This window comes from Erpetoichthys calabaricus, chromosome 4 (assembly GCF_900747795.2).
Source record: "Erpetoichthys calabaricus chromosome 4, fErpCal1.3, whole genome shotgun sequence".
Classification (NCBI taxonomy): Eukaryota; Metazoa; Chordata; class Cladistia; order Polypteriformes; family Polypteridae; genus Erpetoichthys; species Erpetoichthys calabaricus.
The window spans coordinates 182,775,812-182,801,575 of NC_041397.2; the positions used below are offsets into that span (position 1 = coordinate 182,775,812).

Genomic DNA, 25,764 nt, shown 5'->3' on the forward strand with positions numbered 1-25,764 from the left:
AAGAAAAATAAGCAGTATTTCTCTATGTACTGTACATTCTGCAGGAAACACATGTGCCAAGATATGGTGCTTGTATCTGTTGTTAAGAAAAGTAAACATCCATTCCCTAGGAATAAATGCACTTAAGCTTGGCCTGACTTTTTAATGCTGCTTTTGACTTTTAAAAATCAAATATATATTAAAAGTACAGGGAAGCAGCACATCAGAACAGGATCATCTGATCCCTGTTAGTAAAAACAGGAAAAGTTAACGGTGCTGCTGTTCTTTATGCCATGTTTCTTTCAGCTGACCGTAACAGAATTGTTTTTGATATAAAGGAATGATGACTAGAGTTCAAAGGAGAAAGTGAGTGCCAGTCGGCAAACATCAAGACTAAAAAAAGAGTATGTTATGGAAGTATTAACTGTCCTTTTTTATATATTAAAAAAAAAAGACTTTGCCTGCAGTCAGCGACAGATACCTGAGATAGGACATATGTGGGTGGAACACTATGTTTTTTAGCAATAGGACAGATCATGTATCCTAACAATCCAAGACTTTAAAAAGTATAGAGTGCAATGTAAGGAAAACAAAGACCTTAAAACCCCTTTGCCAAAACTGTAATGTCAATAATACGTTGTAGGCTGTCACAGGCTGATGAGGAGGAGCCAGAACTGTTTCCTGATCTGCTGGGCTCTTCAGTTTGTATGAGGGCAGGGTCTTGAGATGGCACCCAGTACAATAACTAGTCCAACTTTCACCTAATCTTGAAGGAAGGCCAGAATTGCTAGGCTATTGCATTCATGCTACAGAGTTCAACCAGGGGTCCCTCATACTTTATTTACATTTTTGCCAAAGATTTTTTTCCTTTATTTAGTTTGAAGAAATTTTAATACTCACCCAGTTACAAATACAAGCAAGACATTGGATCAGGGTGTTGACAGTGGTCATCAGGTCCTATAGATAAATAAAGCTGCATGTTATCTGAAAAACTGGTAGTTTGGATTCTACTTTATTTCAATAAAATCTGGCCTAATGGGAGCATGCAGATTGAAAATAACAGTGGACCCAAAACAGATCCTTGGGGCACACAGCATAAAATGTGCTGGATCTCCGAAGTACAGTCGCCACAACTAACAAAGAATTGTCTTCCTATTAAATTAGACTGAAACGAATTTAAGACACTGCCTGTAAGACTTGCTAATTGTTTAAGGAGATTTATTAAGAATATTGTGCTATTGTTATGAGGAAGTTGGGAGTGGCAGAGAAATATGTAAGAGTTGTACAGTATATGTACAGGTGAAGTGTGACAGATAAATTCAATATGGAGGTGGGATTACATCAGGGATCAGCTCTGAGCCCTTTATTTGCAATTGTGATGGACAGGTTAACAGATGAAAATAGACAGGAGTCCCCGTGGACTATGATGTTTGCTGATGACATTGTAATCTGTAGCGATATTAGGGAGCAGGTGAGGAGACCCTGGAGAGGTGGAGATATGCTCTAGAGAGGAGAGGAATGAAGGTCAGTAGGAAAAAGATAAAATACATGTGTGTGAATGAGAGGAAGGTCAGTGGAATGTTGAGGATGCAAGATGTAGAGCTGGTGAAGGTGGATGAGTTTAAATACTTGGGATCAACAGTACAGAGTAATGGGGATTGTGGAAGAGAGGTGAAAAATAGTGCAGGCTGGGTGGAATGAGTGGAGAAGAGTTTCAGGAGTAATTTGTGATCCTGGTATCGGCAAGAGTGAAAGGGAAGGTCTACAGGATGGCAGAGAGGCCAGCTATGTTACATGTGTTGGAGACCGTGGCACTGATGAAAAAACAGGAGACCAAGCTGGAGGTGGCAGAGTTAAAGATGCTAAGATTTGCATTGGGTGTGACGAGGATGGATAGGATTAGAAATGAGAACATTAGAAGGTCAGCTCAGGTTGGACGGGTTGGAGACAAAGCTAGTGAGGTGAGATTGCGTTGGTTTGGACATGTGCACAGGAGAGATGCTGGGTATATTGGGAAAAAGATGTTAAGGATAGAGCTGCCAGGCAAAAGGAAAAGAGGAAGGCCTCAGAGGGAAGGTTTATGGATGTGGTGAGAGAAGACATCCAGATGATGGGTGTAACAGAGCTGGATGCAGAGGACAGGAAGAGATGGTAAAAGATGATCTGCTGTGGCAACCCCAAGAAGAAGGAGGAGATGATTAAAAATATTATGGTCTACGGTGTCAAATGCTGCATGCAGGTCTAAGGGAATAAGAACAGATATGTTGCATGTTTCTGCATTAACCTGGAATTATTTACTGCTTTAACCAGTGTAGTTTGTTGTCCAATTTGTTCTAAAACCTGACTGAAACTTATCAAGAAGAGAATGTTTATTCAAATACCCGTTTAATTGCTTTTTCTAGAATTTTACTTTTAAAAGGCAGGTTAGAAATCGGTCTAAAGTTGTCAAAGACAGGTGTCTAGGTTTTTCTTGAGCAGTTGTTTAATTGCTGCAGTCTTCAAACAATCTGTAAAGACCCCAGTATCTAATGATGAGTTAACTATACCAAGTACCCTCGATTAGAATATCTGACACTAGTTGAAAATAAAATGGAATAAAGTGAGGAAAAAAAGATAACGGAAGTATTTGGCTTTCAATTTGAGGGGATAAGAAGCACATGATCACAACCTAAATCGAACAATTTGCTATTGCCACTGATTAAAAGAATAATTGCTTTATAAAACAAATGTAAAATGCAGTGTAACTTGTGAAATCTGAAGACGGATCAGTGAGGGAAAATGTCATAATTGTAGTACTACGAGAAACACTGGAATCTAATAGTACAGTGAAATTTGCAGCTTAGCAGTTTAAAACCAAAACCATAATTGACAGCTGTTATCATGTGCCCAGTAAGAATTACCCTTGATAGATGTTTGTTTCATGATTCTACGTACTCCATGAAAAGGAAAATGTGGTATCGGACTTCCGCCAGAAAGTTTCAATTAATTTTCATCTAGTAACTTCCATTTTTTACTTACAAATAAAGCAAAATAGTTTTGACATGGATAAATATGTAGCGTCCATTACTACTGTGAAGGAACAGCACTGCACGGTTCCGTTTCCAATTATGCACTTATCTGCACTCATGCCACTCATATAATCAGCAGTGTACCCAGCAACACAAAAAAGCTCTCGCAGTTAAGCAGCTTAATCAGCCATTGATAGCCATTTAGCTGAGCAGTAGAAACTGCTTGCAATTCCCAGCATCCCAGGGCTATGTCCCAGCTGCGTCATCCTAAGCAGTATAGCTTGGAGTGGGAGGTGACACTCTGAGAAATCCATCAGCAAAAACCACACGTCTTTAATGAGGGATCAATTGTCAGTAATAAAGCTTGAAAAGAAATGATGGCGCAAACTTCCACTACTGTGTCATTATCAAAAATTGTATGATGTTTAAGCATAAGGCTGATGTGCTGTATTTAGACGCAGTTCATTTTACTTTAAATTATTTGCTTTAAGGTTTGAAAATCATGATATTCAGTCATTTTATTAAGTTGGAAATGTTTTCTTAAAATAAGAAATAAAACCACTGTTTTTCCAATTTTTCCATTAAACATTTTCATTGCATGTTCTGACTTGCATATAAAATTGAGTTATGAGTGTTTGCAAGACTTGTTTGTGACACAAGGCCTATCTGTACATAAATCATGTCTCCTTATCCAGGTGATCTCCTCTCCAACTCCCATTCTGTTTCTAGAGACAAACATTCTAGCAATTTAAGTATGTAAAAATAAGAATTACTAGTCGGCTCATCTTTTTACCCTGGTTTTCTTGTCTTGCAGTACTTTCTTTCTCTTTTGTCAATTACCCTTATTAACGTATATTTACCAAATCCTTTTTCATGTTGTTTTTGTCATGTAGAATTTAGTTTTCAATATGATTCATATTTCAAACTTTATCTTCTCCAAAGCACAATATTGACCATTACCTCTCTTTTTCAGTAAGAGTACAAACTTGTAACTTAGTTATCTGGGGTCTTGCATATTCATTAAGTGTTTACAATTCTTTTGATATTGCTAACAAATTCAGACCATTTTGATGATCATAATGGCATTCAATAAATATACTGGGAAAAATAAATGAGCAAAGTGCATATAAATTCAGGTATAGTATGTTATTGAGACTGAGCACTAGTTGGAAAGATATCATCAAATTTTTATATATATACTGTATACATTTTTTTAATGGAGAATATCTGTCCATTAAGTTAATTTATTTTAAAGGTTTCAAAGCAATGTTATTACCAAATATAACAATTAATAAAACAAAATGCAAAATGTATTAGAAATAGTTTACTTTTGAATTAAAGTATGTCGGCACTTCTTGATTTATTTTAATGTTCTGACTTTGCTTATTGTAGCGGTATTTCTAAAATTTTGTAGCTACTGGAAAGTTTCAAATTTTGATTGTGATGCATACACTCCACAGTCCAAGTATCTTACAAACTGATGAGAAAAAAAAATTAGTATACACAAAAACTAAGTTTTTGCTTGTGATGCTTCAGGCTTACATCTTCGGTTTCTAAGATACTGTATGCATTACTACTAATTAATGGAAATTTTTACATAGAAATATACTCGACCTATTAAAAATGTTCCATTGACATGTTAGCTTATAGGGGATAAAATCTTTCATTTTCTATGTAGTTATGTAAAACTGACATTCTATTCTAGTGATGCAAATACTTATGTGAATTTAACTTTATAGGCCTGGCTGTTACATGTGCATTTTTAGAAAATATGTGAGGGATATTTAATTTAAAAAAAAAAAAAAAAAAAAAATCCCAAAGATTGAAAATTGTCAAACACTATTTACAGAATGTGTTCAAGTTAGAGATATTTACTATTGCATATCTCAATCAGTGTTGCACCACAAAAGCAAACCTATCCCATTAAATGCAAATGAGGCTGTTTTGGCTAATAACGAGAAATTGCCTTTTCAAGCAGTGCTTTAATTTCTGTCTGAGCATCATGTGAGAACCACTGCACCCGCTTCTATAAAACTTTGCAGCTTTTTTTCCCCAGCCTACTTGTAGTCTAACACAGAATATAGGCTGATTTTAGATTTTCTACATATATCTATAAAAAAAACTGATCCAGTTTCACTTAAAGTTGCAAATTTCACTGGACCTTCACAACTTGCAACCTCAATATCTTCAGAACACAACATATCAACATGATGTTTACTTTAAAGGAATTAGAAACAGTTGCTTAAAAAAAATGCCAATTTAAAGTGTTAAAGTTAACCACAGTAATTAGAGAATTCATATTTTAACAGGTTTAATTAAAAAAGATGATTTATGTTTGCCATTTAATAACAGTTGATTGTATCACAAATCCATTTCCTCTTTTCTGAATACTCATTTCATGATGAACAGAAAATGTCCTATTCAATTTTCTCTAGGACAAATATTAAGCTAGCATCTACCACATTTGTAATGAGACCCATGCTTGAGCTGGACTAACAAAAGTCTTTTGAGATGGCAAGGGTGAGAGAGGATGGACACTTGCCATTTGCTGAAAGCATTGCCCAGGGAAGAGGAAGGAGTATGTGCTGCTTTACCTTCATTTGTCACTCCATGAATGAGCTGTTATAGAGTATGTGGAATGCACCACACTTGCAACATGCATTTCATTATTATTTCTAAATTATTCTTCTCTTTTCTGATGAATTAGTTCTATTTCTATGATCATGCCCTGAAAGACTATCTTGGTAGTGTTGATTTTTTTCATCTTTTTTGCGGAAACCAGAGTTTTGTCATTTGTTACTTTCTCATTTCTACTGCTATCCACTTATGATGGACATGTTGGGGATTACTGTGTGCCCTACTGTTTCCATTTCTTGTTTTAGAGTATTGCTGATATATGTAATGAATTTCTGGGAGCTTAACTCCATGACTTTCACAATATACATGCAGCCCTCACATCTGGTAACGCTCTTAGTGTGTGTTATGTTATTTCCCAGATCTGCAAAATATTCCCCCCCTCTGTGAGGTAGAATAAGACTCTCTTGAACAAATCTATGCATATTTAATGTTCTGTATTCATCACACCTTGTCCTGATCTCTTGCTCTTTCTATAATGGTCTACTTGGCAGCTTGGAAACAAGTCTTCAATTTTAATATTAGAACCTGTGTGAAACTGATGATGTAAAGTCTATTCAGCACATGGGGGGGAAAAATAGTATGAAGTAGTATATTTGTGTATGGAGTATAGTGAAATTCTTACTTCCATTTCCTGCTAATATACAACATAATTCTACTTTTTGGTGCTATGCTAAACAAGAATGCATTAAAGTACAAAATAGAGGAAACATCAGCTTATCCAATGTACTCCTTACTCTGGCTTATAAGAATGTCCCATATATTTCCTGAGGTGACTGCATTCATGAGAGCCCTTGAAACAATAATTAGAACTGCATTAGCAGGTATGCCCTTTTAGACATACAGTATTTGAATATCAATGTTTGTATCTACTAAAACTAAATAACTATACTTAAACTACAAGTGACAGTAGCTAGTGGCAGAACTGGCATTCATGACTTGCAGTGTACCAAAAGCTTTGATAAATCAGGATGAATGGTGTTTTAAAAAGAATGTAGGTCTTAAATTAACTTTTAGCATTAAATTGCCTTATAGTGGGGGTGGCTTATGCTTCAGCGGGGGTGAACATACAGTATGTACAGATGTAGATGTGGATTTAAAACATTAGGGTGGAAAAATAACCAACAGATTCCTACAAATATCCTGTTGAACAATATTTTATTTACTTTGTAAATGCCTTGTAATAAAAGGCAATTTAACTGTAAAAATTGTTTAAAATATGATCCTGTAGTAGACAGTTTATAGATGGAATGAACAATAGTTTTATTTCTATTGCAAAGTTTTAATATTTGTACATGATCTGCTTCATGTGGGTGCCCTCTACTGTCACCTTCTATTGATGACAAAGTGTTCTGTCATTCCAAGATTTCTCCTCTGCACATATCTGTCTTGGGTGCACTTGGTGTCCCCATGTCCAGGACACCCTTTGAACCAGTAGCATTCATTATCCCCCAGATGTGAACCCATTTATGTGCACTGAGACCCCAAGGACCTTATCAAATATTCTGCGCTAGCCGGTCTGACAGTGATCATTTAGTGATCAAACATTTGAATTGGTTACTTGCTATTTTTATAAAAGTATTTATTCACAAATTCTTTCTCATACTTAATTTTTTAATGCATCTACTGCTTTGGTACTTTCCCAGGCAATCATTGTAAATGAGAAATATTTACTGTTAACCCTGTTTACTGCGTTAAATCTACTATATAACAAAAAGCTTAAGGTCTCTGTGTGTGTGTGTGTGTGTGTGTGTGTGTGTGTGTCCAATCCCTTAGAATAATCTAATGGGTCAATTTAGCTTTGGTGGTGGCAATCTAAATAGGAAGTGTAAGTGAGCGATTAACAAGAGAAGGAGTTAAGGCTTAGGAGGCACACTGAGAGTCACCTTCAAAGACAGAAATTATAAAAGTGTACAGAAGGCAGGCAAGGAGTTTCTGAGAAGCAGGATTTATGGGAATATACGCGAGAGGCAGCGCTGATAAAGACCGCTTCAGACACACGAGGCTATATATAAATGGCACTGAAATTACATGTATGGCAAGTGATTAAACTGTTACATTTATTCAATTATCTGTCTTTCTCAGGTAACCTGGCTAATAAAATAATAAACGTTTAGGCTACAGCCTTGTGTAACATGAGGATCGTCTAAGTATGGCAAGCAAAACAGTTAAAATTAGCTGAGGTTAACAAATAAGGACCGACTTTAATCCCATATTAAGAGCCCTACAGAAGACACAAATGTAGCACTTTGTCATAAGTAATTGGATATTGCACCCAAATAAGTGTTGTTTTTTTTATTAACTAAAGCATAAGTTTGAGGAGCCATCAAGATAGAGTAAAAGATACAGTTCCACTTATGTACACCACAACCAAAAATGAAAAACCTTTTCAAAGCTTACCAGAAGATGCATGATATCTAAAGTTAAATTAGAATTTGACTTTGAAGTGCACTTCACTTCTAAAAATTGTTTTTGATTTTGTATTTAGTTAGCAAATCCAATCTCTCTGTGATTAAAAGCCCACTCATAATTCATATAGAATTTTTGCTTTTGTTCACTTGTGCATTTTGTTTTTATATTCTAATGGCTTTACACTCAGCCCATCTTAAGACAAATGAATTCTATCATATTTAAGCCTTTGAGTATGTACATCTGTCCTCAACTATAATGACATTGAGAATGTATTTAAATTTGCTTTACTGTTTAACTTATTTATAGATGACATATTGCTTAATGCTGCTGGTTCATTTGGAATGGGTTTGAATCATGGTCCCAGTTACTGCATACGTAATCTCTGCATGGGGTTTTGTCCAGGTATTCTGTTTTTTTTTTTTGTTTTTTTTTTCCCCTCTCATGTTTCAGAAATGTGTGTGCATGTGTATTAGAATAATTGGTTAAAATGTAAATTCTCCACTGAATGGGTTTGAGAGGGTTGAAGGATGAATATCTTACAAATCATTTCTTATAGAGCTGTTCTGTACTAAGGCCTGCTTACCTGTACAGGACTAGAGCAAAATTATATACGTGAACACTTTGCATACTTCAGTATTTTATGGCAATGTGAGCACAATTTCAAATTCTCTTGTCATCAAGTTACAGGTTAATTATGCTACATGAGTTTTGAAGATCCCCTAGAACATCTTATATGAAGTCTCTTCTAGCTAGAAGATGATCTGCTGCTGATGTGTAGACATGTACTGTACATCATATAACAGATCCTCTTACTAAAAAATAAGGCTACAGATTTTTAAGTGGTAAATAGGGTTAAGGTGCTTTCACAAATTTGAGTAGTAAAACCCTTACTTAACCTGGGTATTTTCTGGATATTTAAAATATAAACAAATGTACTTAGGCCTAGTATTCAATTAAAGGAATGTAACAGCTGCTTTGTAATAGAATGAATGTGGAGGAAACTTTAAGCCACTGCAGTCCTTAAGGAGTTAGTTTGCTCACCGCTGGTTTAGAGTGTCATCTTTATTCCTACTCACACAGGAATGAACATCAAAAGAAAATGTGCCAACTAGAAAAGGATGGAAAAGTAAACTTTAAAGAGATACTGAGGCTTTGGTCTTCTGGGAGTCTACATTTTGAAAGCTAAGGGAAACTTGGAATATTAAGCACTTTTACATCCAAGTGGTAGTCTGTTAATTAATCACAGGTATCCACTGATTCAGCAAAACTATGGAAAGAAAATAGATGAAGGTGGAACAGGTGCATTTGTATCTACATGGACAGAACTGAAAGTGAGGCAGCAGCTCTGCTCTGGAAGAAAAGTGTGTGTTAAAGTTGTAAGGATTAGCCTTGTTAGAAAGTGATTTCTCTATATGCATCTGTACTTGGGAGTATGAAAATTTGAGAAGGGCCTTGTCAGCATTTCATCTGCAAAATTTAAAAAAAAAACAAAAAAACATTTGACTGTTGGGCTATTTCATTAGGTGATTTTGCCAATAAATGGACTAAGCAGTGTGACAGTGGAAGGATAGACTGAGTGTGAAAGGCAGCAATCTGAGAAGATGAGCAGTGAGGTATAAAAGTTAGTTATGGAATGCCGGAGGAAATTTAACTAAGTTTGTCGGTTTAAGTTATCAGAATGTCTGTTTTATATGTATACTGAAATACTTGTAACAGAGCATGGACAGAATAAAAGTATGAACAAGCATACAGCGTGGATTTCAGTGGCCATACGATGGAGTAGCTTTTATGAGTGTACTTCTACAAAACTGGCACAGTTCTCATATGGAAAAGGAATAGAGGAAAATTTGTATCCTCCTTAGATGTAATATTTCTAGATTTTTCAAAAGGACTTCTGATCCGATGGATGGCTTATTTAGATGTCGGAATAAATGGATGTTGGGGAACCAGGTTATCGCTTCATTTGCTTTTAGTTGGTCACCAGAGAAAAAGGAAAAGACAGTTGTCTTGGAAAGTGGGAAATAAGTATGATTAAAAATAACGTGAAACTGACCTATGAGTTGAATGTAATATGGACGTATATGAGTTGGACGTAATATGGATGTATAGTTGGCAGTACTATAACAGAGGATATACAGTGAGGAACATAAGTATTTGAACACTCTGCGATTTTGCAAGTTCTCCCACTTAGAAATCACGGAGGGGTCTGAAATTCACATTGTAGGTGCATTCCCAATGTAAAAAAAATTCAGGAAATCACATTGTATGATTTGTACAGAATTAATTTCTATTGCACTGCTGCACATAAGTATTTGAACACTTGGCAATCAGCAAGAATTCTGGCTCTCAAAGACCTGTTACTCTGCCTTTAAGACGGCCACCGCTTCTCCACTTAGTAATCTTAATTAGTAGCACCTGTCTGTGCTCTTTAAAGACACCTGTCCACCCCACAGTCAGTCAGACTCCAACTACTACCATGGGCAAGACCACAGAGCTGTCAAGGCACCAGAGACAAAATTGTGGACCTCCACAAGGCTGTAAAGGTCTACGGGGCAATTGCCAAGCAGCTTGGTGAAAATAGATCAACTGTTGAAGCAATTGTCAGAAAATGGAACAGGCTAAAGACGACTGTCAGTCTCCCTCGGACTGGGGCTCCATGCAAGATCTCACCTCGTGGGGTATCACAGATGATAAGAAAGGTGAGGAATCAGCCCAGAACTACACAGGAGGAGCTGGTCAATGACATGAAGAGAGCTGGGACCACAGTTTTAAAGGTCACTGTCGGTAGAACACTATGCCGTCATGGTTTCAAATCACACATTGCATGGAAGGTTCCCCTGCTCAAGTCATCACATGTCCAGGCCCATCTGAAGTTTGCCAATGACCATCTGGATGATCCAGAGGAGGCATGGGAGAAAGTCATGTGGTCAGATGAGACCAAAATAGAACTTTTTGGTCTAAACTTCACTCGCCATGTTTGGAGGAAAAAGGAGGAGTTGCATCCTAAGAACACCATCCCTACTGTGAATCATGGGGGTGGAAACATCATGCTTTGGGGGGTGCTTTTCTGCGAAGGGGACAGGACGACTGCACTGTATTAAGGAGAGGATGAATGGGGCCATGTATTGTGAGATTTTGAGCAACAACCTCCTTCCCTCAGTCAGAGCACTGAAGATGGGTCGTGGCTGGGTCTTCCAACATGACAATGACCCGAAGCACACAGCCAGGATAACCAAGGAGTGGCTCCGTAAGAAGCATATCAAGGTTCTGGAGTGGCCTAGCCAGTCTCCAGACCTAAATCCAATCGAAAATCTTTGGAGGGAGCTGAAACTCCGTGTTGCTCAGCGTCAGCCCCGGAACCTGACAGATCTAGAAGAGATCTGTGTGGAGGAGTGGGCCAAAATCCCTGTTGCAGTGTGTGCAAACCTGGTCAAGAACTACGGGAAACGTTTGACCTCTGTAATTGCAAACAAAGGCTTCTGTATCAAATATTAATACTGATTTTCTCAGGTGTTCAAATACTTATGTGCCGCAGTGCAATACAAATAAATTCTGTACAAATCATACAATGTGATTTCCTGAATTTTTTTTTTTTTTTTTTACATTCTGTCTCTCACAGTGGGAATGCACCTACAATGTGAATTTCAGACCCCTCCATGATTTCTAAGTGGGAGAACTTGCAAAATCGCAGGGTGTTCAAATACTTATGTTCCTCACTGTAGATGAGTTGCTGTCTTCAGTGGATTGTTTCCTTCCCAAAATGAAGCATTAAGTGTAAGGATAGTGCTCTTTTCTAGCATACTTTGAATAAGCTTAAATGTTAATTGTTTTTATCCTTTTTCCAACTCCTTACGCTTTTAGTTTATATAATGCATCCACTTGTACATGCTTCACAGCCTGGATGCTTTGGTCCATAGAGAGCCTCAGTGGCAGCATGTCTTTGTTTTGAGCAGTCTTAATGTAGAAGTCAATATGGGTACCATAATAAGTTCTTTTTATCTATATTCTCTGTAGTACTAGGGTATACTATACTATACTATATTCTATACTATGTACTATATTACAGTCTCTATTAGATGTTCTGTCTTATAATCTATAATAATAATTTACCAGGACTTCTTGTTCCTGAGCTCTGACTTGAGGACTATCAGTATTTTGTCTTGGCAATTTAGTAAAATTGTATTTATATTTAAAAATTCAAGGTTTATAGAATTGTATCCACTCTCTTTTATGTATTTGTTATGCCATTTGCCTAAACCATTTGAAAATGGAGGCTTTCACTTCAGCACTATGACACAAAATGAGTACTGATGTGGGTTATATGATGAATGTCCATCTAAACTGGCATTGTGAGTGAATGCAGAGTGTTGTATGTGAGAGAGTGTAAACTGAAGCTTCCACTCTGCCCAGGGTCAGTTCCTGCCTGAAGAGACCCTGGTTTTCTGTGACCCTGAATTTGTTTAGCAGGTTGAAAGCTTGATGGGTGAAGAGCAGCCACATTTGCCATCAGCTGTACCTGAGTCTGCTCCATACAAATTGCCTGCAGAAAAACACTAATGAACTCCCTGGAATGCAAATGAATCCACATAATTGCAATATTAATTGACAATTTTCATTTCTCAGCCATCTTTTAAATAGAAAGATTGAATGAAGAAATAAGGAGGCAAAAATCAAATTGACAATGGACCCCAAATACAAGTATGATTTAGACTGCTTTCAGAAATTAGCCATAATGACCTCCTTCTAACACTGCAGTTATCCATGGGCTTGTTTAGGTAATCGTTTTATGGTACATTTTGATTATACCAAAGTAAAGATTACTTCTTAAAAATATCTATTCTAATTGGAGAAGACCCCTATTAACCTTTTAATAGAGCATATGTAACCGGTCTCCACTGCACACGCCATAGTGTTGTGGCCTGGTCTTTGGATACGGTTAACCCTCAAAGCTTCTGCATTGTGATATGTATGCAACGTGCCGTATAAACTGCCATAAAGAAGTAATGCAAACCCCCTTTATTTCTCGTTTTTTTTATTAAAAGTCTGAAATATATAAACAAAGAACATAAGTGACTACTCAAGTTCTGTGATTCCTGCTCCTTTCACAGTAACACAAAGAATATTACGATCAATGCTAAATTGCAAAGAAATACTTGTCCATGCACAGCTCAATATACAAATAAAAAAAATACCTGAAATATTAAAACGGAGAACGCAAGTGACTATTCAAGCTCTGTGATTCCTCCTATTAACAAAAAAAAAAACGTGAAAAGGCTGTTGAGCACTCACATTAACACATAACCAAAATTAAATTGTGAATTTCCCCTTGGAATTAATAAAGTATCTATCTATCTATCTATCTATCTATCTATCTATCTATCTATCTATCTATCTATCTATCTATCTATCTATCAGAAAAACGTTCAAAACTTTTCAACAACTGTATACTAAATAAATCATATTACAATTACTGTCACATTTAAAAAAAAAAAAAAAAAGAAAAAAAAAAAAAAAATTAACTCAAGTAATTTAAAATAATTTAATTAATTTTACCATACTGAGAATAACCGTGTGCTTACCTCTTCACAGTAACACAACGAATCCTGGGAGAGGCTCGCACTGATGACGTATCATAACACAAGAAACAGAGTAGGGAAATATAACAGGACCACAACAGGAAAACATACAACACAATGAATGTTATCAGGATTTGGTGAAGCTATTTTATACACCTGTTACACATAGATATGCATTATTTCTTCCAGTTACTGTTTTGCTTTCTATAAGATGTGTTTAAAATATTTGTGTGTAATATATTAATTAGAGTTAGTGCCACAGTGGTGCAGTGGTTCATGCTGTTGGCACACAGCTGCACAAGGTACAGTTTAAATCCTGGCCTAGTTGCTGTCTGTGTGGAGTGTCTACATTGCTTTTCTTCTGGTCCTCTAGTTTAAATTTCATGTACCAAATGTACAGTTTGTTGTGTTAATTGCGTTTGAATAATAAGGCTGTGTCTGCGCGAGTGTGTGGTCACGTGCTGGCATTCAGTTAATTTCGTTCCTGTGTTTATCTCAATGCCATCCACCCCCAAGTGACTTTGAACTGTCAAGTTCAGGTTTAAAAATGGATAGATCAATGAAGTTTAACCACAGGAGTCCTTGGACATTTTGGTTAGGCTTGCATCGTAAAGTTTCAAACAAATTTGATGTTCTTTGTTCTGCATAAAATGTACTCAAACTTAACATATTAGGGTGTAGACTATGATATTCAGCCACAACATTGGTCTCATAAAGAATTCTGCTAACCAATGATATTTTTACAAGTAAAAAAAAAAAAAAAAAAGTTCTGTTCTGAACAGGAACTTCTGGAGATTTTATTTTTGTAAACATGATTAGAATTTCTGCCTGAATAAGTTGTACACATGTTGCACGATTATCTCTAATGTTGGCATCTGTACTGCAGCGCTTGGTGTTTCTTTGTGATAGTGAGGTGTATTCCTTGTTAAACATTGATTTTGAAAGTGTTTAAGCATTTAAAACAATTTATGTAAAAGAGGCAAATATATATTTGCAGATCCTCTTAGGAGATTAAGTAATCTGGCATGTGCTAAAACAAAGATTTGCTAGGCTTATGTATAGTATTTAATATTTTTATTAAAAAGACACATGGCAATGAGGGGGAAAAAAAGAGGAGTTTGTGTGGATCTTTAAAGCAACTTTCCTCCCTGGAAGTTAAGTTGGAGCTTTTTAAAATTTTGGTTTGTCAGATTACTAAACCAGACAGCTGTTCTATCATGTGGGTTAAAGTAACTGCATGCCATAAATCAATTTGCTATCCTAAAGCAGATCAGACCTCTATTTGGGTAAGAGTACAAAAGGAATGAGTGTAAAGCAGCTTTCTTAAAAGTGCTTTAATGACACATGTAAATACCACAATTCTGTATTGCATAAGAAAAAACAACGGAGTTTAATTCATTCTATGTCTGTTCAGTGTGTGGGGAGTGTGTGTTTTTATTTATTTATATATATATATATATATATATATAATAATATAATTTTATTTTGCAGAATTACATACATGGCACTTCATGATCCCCAATTTACTATTGCTGAAGACTCATGGGAAAGCAGTTCAGCTGAGCTTGAAAAAAGATGTCGCCTTGGAAGTGAAGTGGGTAGCCTCTCAAGATCAGCATCCACAGAAAAATGTGACCCACTAGACAACCGTCATGCTAAATTTACCCTTTCTAATAGTTTAAGGTACAGTATACTAGTTGCATCAAGTCCTATATTCAGATTTGTTTTACAGTAGCATAACTGGTATTTCCAGGTATGCTATACTGAATATAACTTATTATATCTGAACTGAAGAAACCTAGGGATTCATGTAAACAAATTCCACCATAAGAGAGTATAGCTGGGCTGTGTTCACTTGGGCAGTGCTCCCAGGACGGGGACTTGGGTTCACAGTGCTGAACGCCACCCTTTTGCAAGTCAAGACAAAAGAGACTAAACAGGTTTCTAACTGCAAGGGAGTTTTGTTCTTACTGTAGAGTGCTTGTTCCATTTGAACCCGTTAGATGAGCAGATCACTTTGCAGCATTTCATTCATAAAATATTATTCTTTTTCAGGTGCTGTTTGAAAATTTTCAAGATCACAACCATTTTTGTTATTGTTTTGACTTGCTCAGTAAGTGTGTGTTTGTATTTATGTATACAAAAACTGTTACTGTATTGGTACTTGAAGTTAAGGGCATGGTAGTTTTCTTTTCAACTGTTTTCTGGGGGTCTTCAACTAATAATAAATTTAATTATGCTTTTGTTAGAATACAGTTTTATATGGTGTGCAGAATACTCATTGATAATTGAAGGGGTCCCATTAGTACTTCAGTGCAGGGTGAACACACATCCTACTGTGGTACTATGGAATATCAAGGAAATTTAACTATACAAAATGTTATTGCTTATAACATATGAATATCTTAAGTAGATGAATTGCATCACACTAGGAGACAGTCTGTAAACAAAAGCCTTGTACTTCTGACTAGCATTACATACAACACTAGCTTTTCCTGATACATGCCAGTTAAGATATAGTAAAAATCATGTGGGTTAAAGTAACTGAATGCCATGAGCAATTATGCCATCCTAACATTGACCAGACATGCAGTTAGATAAGAGCGTAAAAATCTCAACAAGTGTAAATTACGGTTCCCCTAGAATGTAAAAACTATTGGTATCATGTTATTAGCAACCTCTGTCAGTGTTTGCTATATGTTGTCACATTCTTCAGCAAAATAAAGTAATTGTCTGCATGGTGCTCCTATGTATACTTTCTCTATGAACATCTCTGCTTACTTTCTTGAATGCTCAAAGTTTGTTAAAGAATATGCTTCTCTTCACTGCTGGGCAGGCTGCTTGCCTCTGCAGTATCTAGCCCTGCCCAGCCTTGTAGGAACTGTATAGCGCTGTTTGCTGCCTGCAATAATGCTGTCTTTTGATCCTGATAAGATAGATAGATACTTTATTAATCCCAAGGGGAAATTCACATACTCCAGCAGCAGCATACTGATAAAAAACCATACTAAATTAAAGAGTAATAAAAATGCAGGTAAAAACAGACAATAACTTTGAATAATGTTAGTGTTTACCCCGGGGGGGAATTGAAGAGTCGCATAGTTTGGGGGAGGAACGATCTTCTCAGTCTGTCAGTGGAGCAGGACAGTGACAGCAGTCTGTCGCTGAAGCTGCTCTTCTGTCTGGAGATGACACTGTTTAGTGGATGCAGTGGATTTTCCATAATTGATAGGAGCCTGCTGAGCGCCCGTCGGTCTGCCACAGATGTCAAACTGTCCAGCTCCATGCCAACAAGAGTCTGCCTTCCTCACCAGTTTGTCCAGGCGTGAGGCGTCCTTAATGCTGCCTTCCCAGCATACCACCACATAGAAGAGGGCGCTCGCCACAACCGTCTGATAGAACATCTGCAGCATCTTATTGCAGATGTTGAAGGACGCCAGCCTTCTAAGGAAGTATAGTCGGCTCTGTCCTTTCTTACACAAGGCATCAGTATTGGCAGTCCAGTCTAATTTATCATCCAGCTGCACTCCCAGGTATTTATAGGTCTGCACCCTCTGCACACAGTCACCTCTGATGATCACGGGGTCCATGAGGGGTCTGGGCCTCCAAAAATCCACCACCAGCTCCTTGGTTTTGCTGGTGTTCAGGTGTAGGTGGTTTGAGTCGCACCATTTAACAAAGTCCTTGATTAGGTCCCTATACTCCTCCTCCTGTCCACTCCTGATGCAGCCCACGACAGCAGTGTTGTCAGCGAACTTTTGCACGTGGCAGGACTCAGAGTTGTATTGGAAGTCCAATGTATATAGGCTGAACAAGACCGAAGAAAGTACAGTCCCCTGTGGCGCTCCTGTGTTGCTGACCACAATGTCAGACGTGCAGTTCCCGAGACGCACATACTGAGGTCTGTTTGTAAGATAGTCCACAATCCATGCCACCAGGTATTAATCTACTCCCATCTCTGTCAGCGTGTCCCTAAGGAGCAGAGGTTGAATGGTGTTGAAGGCGCTAAAGAAATCTAGAAACATAATTCTTACATCACCACTGCCTCTGTCCAAGTGGGAGAGGGATCGGTGTAGCATATAGATGATGGCATCCTCCGCTCCCACCTTCTCCTGATATGCGAACTGCAGAGGGTCGAGGGCGTGTTGAACCTGTGGCCTCAGGTGGTGAAGCAACAGCCTCTCCATGGTCTTCATCACATGTGACGTCAGAGCAACAGGCCGGAAGTCATTCAGCTCACTAGGACGTGATACCTTTGGGACTGGGGTGATGCAAGATGTTTTCCAAAGCCTCGGGACTCTCCCCTGTTCCAGGCTCAGGTTGAAGATGCGCTGTAGAGGACCCCCCAGCTCCGATGCACAGACCTTCAGCAGTCGTGGCGATACTCCATCTGAACCTGCTACTTTGCTGGCACGAAGTCTCCTCAGCTGTCTGCTCACCTGCGCTGTTGTAATTGTGGGTGGGGATGTCTTTCCTATGCTGGTATCAGCAGAAGGTTGTGTGGAGGGTGCAGTACTCCGAGGTGAGTTAGGGTGGTCAAACCTGTTAAAGAAGTTGTTCATTTGGTTTGCTCTCTTCACGTCTCTCTTGATGGTGGTACCCCGCTTGGAGCTGCAGCCAGTGATGATCTTCATCCCATCCCACACTTCCTTCATGCTGTTATTCTGCAACTTCTGCTCCAGCTTTCTCCTGTACTGCTCCTTTGTTGCCCTGAGCTGGACTCTGAGTTCCTTCTGCACGTGCTTGAGCTCATGCTGATCACCGCCTTTAAAAGCCCTTTTTTTCTGGTTCTGGCCCTTGATGTCACTTGTAATCCATGGCTTGTTGTTAGCATAGCAGCGTACAGTTCTTACTGGAACTACAATGTCCATACAGAAGTTGATATAGTCAGTAGTGCAGTGATAATATCCACCCAATGAGTTCTAACATTATAGCATGATTTAAAAATTAATGTTCAGTTGGAATCCAGTAATATTTTAGGGTACAGGACATCGTGAGAACTCCAATGATGCATCCATTTATGGTTGGTTAATTAAGGTTCATGCATTCCATAAATACTAATTTATTGCAAATCTTTAGTGTCATAGATATGTCAGGAGTTGTACAAATAAGAAGCAATTTAATGTAAAAGCATTCTTAATTGTAGCTTAAAAGTGGAGCTCATCATCCTCATCACTGGTTTGACGGCCAATTTCCAGTTTAGGCTGTGATCCCTCAGATCTTTTTCTTATGTTTATGTCTATGACTCTGCTTAAAGTGCAGATGATAGTGGTAGTGTACCATAGCAATGCCTAGAACATGTTTAACGGTTTAGAAACTAAACACAGCCTAATATGGATAAGTTGATTGTGAGTCAAACTGTAGAGCATGTACCTAAACAAAGGTAAATGAGTGTTTGGTATCCGTCCAAAAACTGTACATTTTAAATGTGGAAGCTGTGTCAGTCGCAATAGACAAATGATGGTAAAATGTGGATGGTGGGTTTCCTTTTTCAGGAGAGAACTCTGGCTACATGATCAAACAGCAAGGCTAGTAGGTTACAATACAATTTTGTGCCTAATTTACAGTATATTCTGGATCTTGTGTTCTAATACTTTTATTTCATTGTTATAGTTTTTGTTTAGCAAATACCCAGACCAAGAAAATCCCTGGCGCATGTTTGCTGTTTCATCTTCTGAAAGCTTTTGTATCCTTTCAGATAATTTCCTTAATTTTTGTCATGCCTCCTGGTGTAGAGCACACAACTGTTTAATTGCTTTGCTTTTTATAGCAGTCCTATGTTTGGTGAGTGATATGATTTGCCTAACCATTAGCTTAAAGAAGTTAGTTTGTTAAGGGTGATGAACTACTATATTTCTAACAATGTAAGGGTTGTCATATACAGTATTTTTCTGACAACTTAAGGTACTATAATCTAAATTTGTAACCTACAACCATTTGGAAAAATATGCATGTAAACAGAGTAGTTAGTGGCAGGTTTACAGTTGCAGAGCAAGTCCGAGGTAAAAACTGAACCAGAAGCTTTAGGTTTGAAAATCCTGTGTTTTAGCCACTACACTACAACTGATAAGGTTAATGTATTTTTAGCCAAGCTTTTGACTAAGTTCTTACCCTATATTTCATAAACTTTGATGCTTTAATGTACATTTCAATTAATCATACAGATTTACTAGTGTTAAAGCTTTAAAATGGAGTAAGTCCTTTAGCAACATTAAATTTAAGCAGAAACCTGCTTGGAAACACTGATAAGCAACAGTGTTTGTTTACAACCATTTTCCCACTACAATGCTGAGGTATGTAAAATCAAATGTAGTGTCTTTTACATATTTATCCATTATGGTGGTGGAGAAAGATATATATGTCACATTGTGTAGGCATTGTGGTTCATCCATCTATCCATCCATTATCCAACTCGCTATATCCTAACTACAGGGTCACGGGGGGGTCTGCTGGAGCCAATCCCAGACAACATTGGGCACAAAGCAGGAAACAAACCCCGGCTCGCACACCCACACCCACTAGAGACAATTTAGAATCGCCAATACACCTAACCTGCATGTCTTTGGACTGTGGGAGGAAACCCATGCAGACTCCACGCAGGAAGGACCCGGGAAGCAAACCCGGGTCTCCTAACTGTGAGGCAACAGTGCTACCCACTGCACCACCGTGCTGCCCCATTGTGGTTCAGTCAACTTTTATTTTTTGGAATGTTTTTAATAGTTCTTTACAAAAAAAAAAAAGACAATGTGTTTTCAAATTAAACTGGGTCAATGTTTTGGTTGTTACAACAAAACTTTCTGTAACCTTTTATTACCTATCTGATTGGACATCTGCATTTGGAAGTTCTACTGCCAGTGGTTTAATGAACTAGATGTTCAGAGCAAGGCATGGTACATCCTAGGAGGCAAAACTTCATATTGACTGAAAGTAGCTATACTTTCAATTTTTTTCTCTTTACCAGGCCAGTGCTTCTGAGCCTTTCTAAATAGATTTGTAATTCGTCGGTTTTGTTCTATATGGTCTGTATGGTGCTAATCCATCAAAAAACATCAGTGAACCCGTTTGGATTCAAACATTCATATTTTGAAAGTGAGAAAAAGTGAAATTTCTTAAAACCGCAGGGAAAATGAGAAATTCAGACAGACAGATGATGACTGAGCTGGGATTTGATAGATTTTCTCCTAACTACATGACAAAAGGGCAAAAGTCTCCATTATTTTGAGTTGGTATAGGTTTATAGGGTCATTACTGTCACATGCACAGAGTACAGTGGAATTCTTAACTATATTTGCTAATCAACATGCAAGACATTGCCACGCTTTACTGCTATGGATAGTGAGTGTAACTTCCTTACCTGAAATAACTTTATTTTTATCAGAACACATTTGTCATACCTTAGTAAAAGGACGTTGCTTATAACCAGAAGATCTATTAAATAGAAACACTACCCTAGTTCATCATCCAAAAACAGAATCAACATACAGTAAGTCAAAAACGGCACAAGCCTAACTTTGGGTGGTTTTCATTCATAGTGTGAAACACCTTCATTCAATTACTTTTGTGTTTTTATTTTTCTGCAAAATTTGGAATGTAGTTTCCTTTAAATTCATTTTAAGATTTGAAGATGAAGGATGGATGAATGAATGTCTGAGCATGACAAAAGCAATGAGAAACAGTGTGTCTAGGCTCCAATGAAGGCCATCATAACTAAAGTGTCAATAGCAATAAACAAATGAGATTTTCTTTAATTCTTCACTTTTTACAAAACTGTATACTGTAGCTATTTTTTTTTTTGTTGCTGTGTTTGTGTGTTTTAGTTTCTTGAAATCACAGTTGGTTGTGTCTGACAGAACTCCCAGAATTATTGGAATGCAAACATAGAAATGACATCAAAATACTACCTTGAGGCAAAATGTGTTTCTTGACATCCACATAACCACAGTAGGTGGAGCGCAGTAAGTAGACGGATGAATATGGGCTTAGAATCCATGAAAATGGCTAATTAATATCCTCCCATTAAAAGCTAATCTGCTTTCCTAATTGAGATGCTCAGGACAAATTAGCATTCAGATGATTTGTAACAAATGAAAACAGTCTGAATGTATTCTCATTCTTTTAGGTTTAAATGATTTTAATTAAACAGACAGAACAGAGCACATCATAGAGGCTTAATTTCTGTATCTCTTTAATTTCTTCACTCTCCTTAGATGTTAATTGCTAATTAAATACTTATGCTATATGTAGTGCTACTATACTAATTAAATACTAATTGCTCCTTCAATGTAAAGGACTGGGCTAATGTCGGTGGTATTATTAGTTTAACATGATGGACAGGATTACACACTGTTCAATTTTTGCAGATTCTCAAGCATTACCAGCTCACTTTAATAAGATTATCTACAGTATGTAGTATTTAGTCCGTAGAAGACAATACATATGAAGAAGAAAACAGGCACATCTGACATTCTAGAAAAATAAACAGAATACTGTATATGCAGAAAAATCCGGATATTCCAACCTAAATTTTGTGTGTGTATGTGAAGCAGTCGTGATAATCACTGTGCCAAACTAACAGTGCAGTTTAAAGAATGCTTCTTTTGCTGGTCTTCCTTAAACCAGCCAGCTTTGTAATCTGTCTGAAGTTTTGTCATAGGTCATTTAATGGCAAGAAAAAATTGTATGAACCCCTTGAAATTAACTACTTTTAAAGCTGTTTTAAAATATTGCCCATTAATCTTTATGAAAGTTTTAATAATGCACAAAAAGACTATGCCAAACATTTTGCATGTTGTTATTTGAACCACACTTTCTCATTCTTATCAATACTGAATACATTAAACATTCAGTGTATGTTGGAAAAAAATATGTGAACCCCTAGACTGTGGACTTCAACAAAAGCTAACTGAAGTTAAGAATTAGTAACTTGGAGTTCAATCTTGTTTCATTGTTTGGAGGTGTGGTGTAGAAACTATGACCTGTTTAATAAAAAAAAAAAAAATAATAATAATTTGAGTTGATGTGAAGCATTCTTTTCACTAAAAAAAATCCTATTCTAGAAATCCTAAAAAAAATTCTGTGATTGAGAAACATCAATTGCATTTAAAATGTCATAAATTAATTTCAAAGTATTTAGATTTTCATTAGTCCACAGTTAGACAAAATCTGATTAAAAGGTGATGATTTAGTACTGTGGCTACTCTTCCAAGAAGGTTACCAGTCAAGATGACTTGAAAGACACAACACCGTATGCTTGGTGAGGTAAAAAAGAAACAATTATACAGTAACAACTAATGGCTTGAAGGAATCATTGGAACAGGTTACCTTCTCTGTTCCTGAGTTTACCCATATACAAAATGGCAAACAGGAATGGTGTGTCTGTGGCAGGAAACCAAAGAGGAAGCCATAGCTCTATTAAAAAAAAAAAAAAAAAAGAAAATTGCCTCATGCCTTAAGTTTCCGAAACACAGAATACCAATAATGATTTGGGGTTGCTTTGCTGCCTTGGGACCTGGTTAGCTTGCTATCATCGAGGGGCAAATTTAATTCTGAAGTTTATAAAGGTACAGGTAAAATATTTCACTGTAATGAAAATTTTGTTGTAAGGAGATTCTGTATTTGTCACTATAGTGCTTTCTTTAACTTGCATCCAGGTGTTTGCATCATTTCAATAGCTTCTTTCACATTAATTTTAATCTCCTCCTGTCCACAAGTTATGCTGATGAGAATTTTTCTCAGCATTTCCTTGCAATAATACACTTTCAGGGTGCAAATGATGCCCAAATCCAATGGCTGAAGCACTGCTGTGCAATTGTGTGGGAGGAATTCAACGCAAACATTATCTAAATGCGGAAGCATGTTGTGTGCAGCACAGTTATCAATCAGAAGTCAAATCACCCTTTTTTTTTTTCTTCATATTGTGAGTTTTCTAAACTCTTTTGGGGACCCGCCCCCTCCCAACAGGACAACATGCCGAAGTGTGTAATGAAGCATGATTGCAGCATCTGTGGAAGATTGTTTGACCGTTGCTGGGGCAGGGCAACTACAGGCTCACAGCGCTGCAGCGAAGTGCCACAGAAGCAAATCCTAAAAGATTGTGGTTGCACTATAAATCCCTGTCTTGCACCCCAAAACATGAGGCTGAGTCTCAGTACTTTAGCAAAACCAGCTTTATTACACTTGAAACAGGAACAGCAGAGTTATTTATTGTAGCAGGGTCTGCCACTCTCCTATAAACAGACACAGCAGTCAGACAGGGTTGTGACCAGGTTAGTGGCCAAGTAATCCTGTTCCCTGCATATACAATGTTCCTTGCATCACCCATCGAGATCTTTTCTGTTTGTTTCGGCGGCAAGCTGCAGCAGCACTGTGAGCCTGCTGTTGTCCTGGCAACAGATAAACAGTCTTCCACAGACGCGGTGATCACACTTCAGGACACCCTTCAGTGTGTTGTCTCGTTGGGGGAGGTCCCAAGAGAAGTTTAGAAACCTCACAACAGTGACTTTGCTTTTTCTTGAATGAGTGACACACTAATAGGAATGTTTCTTGAATGTGCATCACTGAGCAACATGAAAACTACTTTTTCGACGTCTACAAATGCAACAGTTCACATACGTTTGCGACCTGATGATTTTTTTTTTTTTTTGCTCAGTCTTTCAAGACAGTTGACAGTGTTGATGGCAAAATTCCAAATTCACTGGCAACATCTTATTCTTTTTGCCGGAATTGAGAGCCGCAAAAATTTCAAGTTTTTTTTTCTAATGTGAACTGTTGTTTTTTCGTGTCTGCCATTTCTGTAGGAGGGTGACAATGAATTAAATTCCAATGGATGTTTATCAAATGTTGCTGAGCAATAAGCAAAAGGTATCACTGAAAACCAAAGAAAACAAACACAGCAAAAAAACAGTACGAGCAAAGTTCGAAGAAAAAAAAAAACAATGTATGTTTGTGTTTGGGGATCACAACTGAGCTGCGACCACAGAACTAACTGTTCTGTGGATGATTCACTTAGGCATTTCAAGGTCTTTTGGGCACTTCGTTGTAACAAAAGTATTTGCTGAATGTATTTCATAGTAACAAGATTTCTGTAGACTCTGTCATACAGAGGAACTGTCGGGGGGAAGAAATACTTATTTGTAAAGATATTCGTTGTAACAGAATTTACCTGTATTGTAAAGGATAATGTCAAGGTGTCTGTCTGATTGCAGAAATTCAGTAGAATTTCAGTGATGTAGCTAGACAATAACACTAAGAATCAAAATAAATCTACTACAGTATATCTCCATACAAAGGAAATCCATGTTTTGGAATGGCCCCAAGTCAGAGCCCAAACCTTAAACCAACAGAGATGATGTGGAATGACCCCAGGAGAACCATTCTCTCCAGACATCCTAGAATATGGCTGAGCTAAAACAGCTCCTTAAAGAAGAATGGTCAAAAATTCCTCCTGAACATTGTGCAGGTGTGTTCCACAGCTGCTGGAAGTGCTTGTTTGAAGTTATTGCTGCCAAAGGAGGTTTGACCAGTTATGAAAATCAAGGGTTCGCTTGCTTTATCCACAACACTGTGAATGTTTGGTGGACATGTTCAATAAAGGTTATGATTGTTTGTGTTATTTGCTTATTGTGTTTGTCTGCACTTGTCACCTAGATGAAGATCAGATCACATGTTGTTAATGTAATGTAATGCCAGTTAAAGAAGAAAACCAGGTAATTCTAATGGGTTCACATACTTGCACTGTATCTTCACTCTATTTTCCCTCAACTTATCGATCAAACATCTGTCTTTTGTAATTTTTTGTAGTGCTGCATTATATAGCTTTTACAAAGCTCCAATGTGGTAATTTTCTATGTTTACAAAGCTTTGTAATCCATGTGTTAATGGAAGGTTAGCATTTTAATGCTGGTTACATTCTACATTACATTTTGACTTTTTTTTTTTTTTTTTTTTTTTTTTTTTTTTTTTTTTTTTTACTTTTTTAATAGAGAATTCTGTATGGCAAACAAGAACAGACTATTCATTTAATTGCTACAGAAAGTTCTCCCGAAATCTTCTTCAGTTTTTAAGTTTTCAAGGTTTCTGCTTCAACAACCTGACTTCATACAATTAGTTTGTTCCAGATTCCCACTATTCCATCTGTGTAGACGTGCTTTATGACT

General features: G+C 37.3%; 1 protein-coding gene across 1 annotated transcript in view; it reads left to right on the forward strand.

Moving 5' to 3' along the window:
* The window catches only part of oca2 (oculocutaneous albinism II), a 353,721-nt gene that overhangs the window by 81,328 nt on the left and 246,629 nt on the right, over positions 1 to 25,764 (forward strand). Inside the window, exons 4-6 of the mRNA XM_028800033.2 lie at positions 15,101 to 15,292; positions 15,665 to 15,722; positions 19,223 to 19,295. Of these exons, the coding sequence (XP_028655866.1) occupies positions 15,101 to 15,292; positions 15,665 to 15,722; positions 19,223 to 19,295 (323 nt within the window). The remainder of the gene's footprint in view (positions 1 to 15,100; positions 15,293 to 15,664; positions 15,723 to 19,222; positions 19,296 to 25,764) is intronic.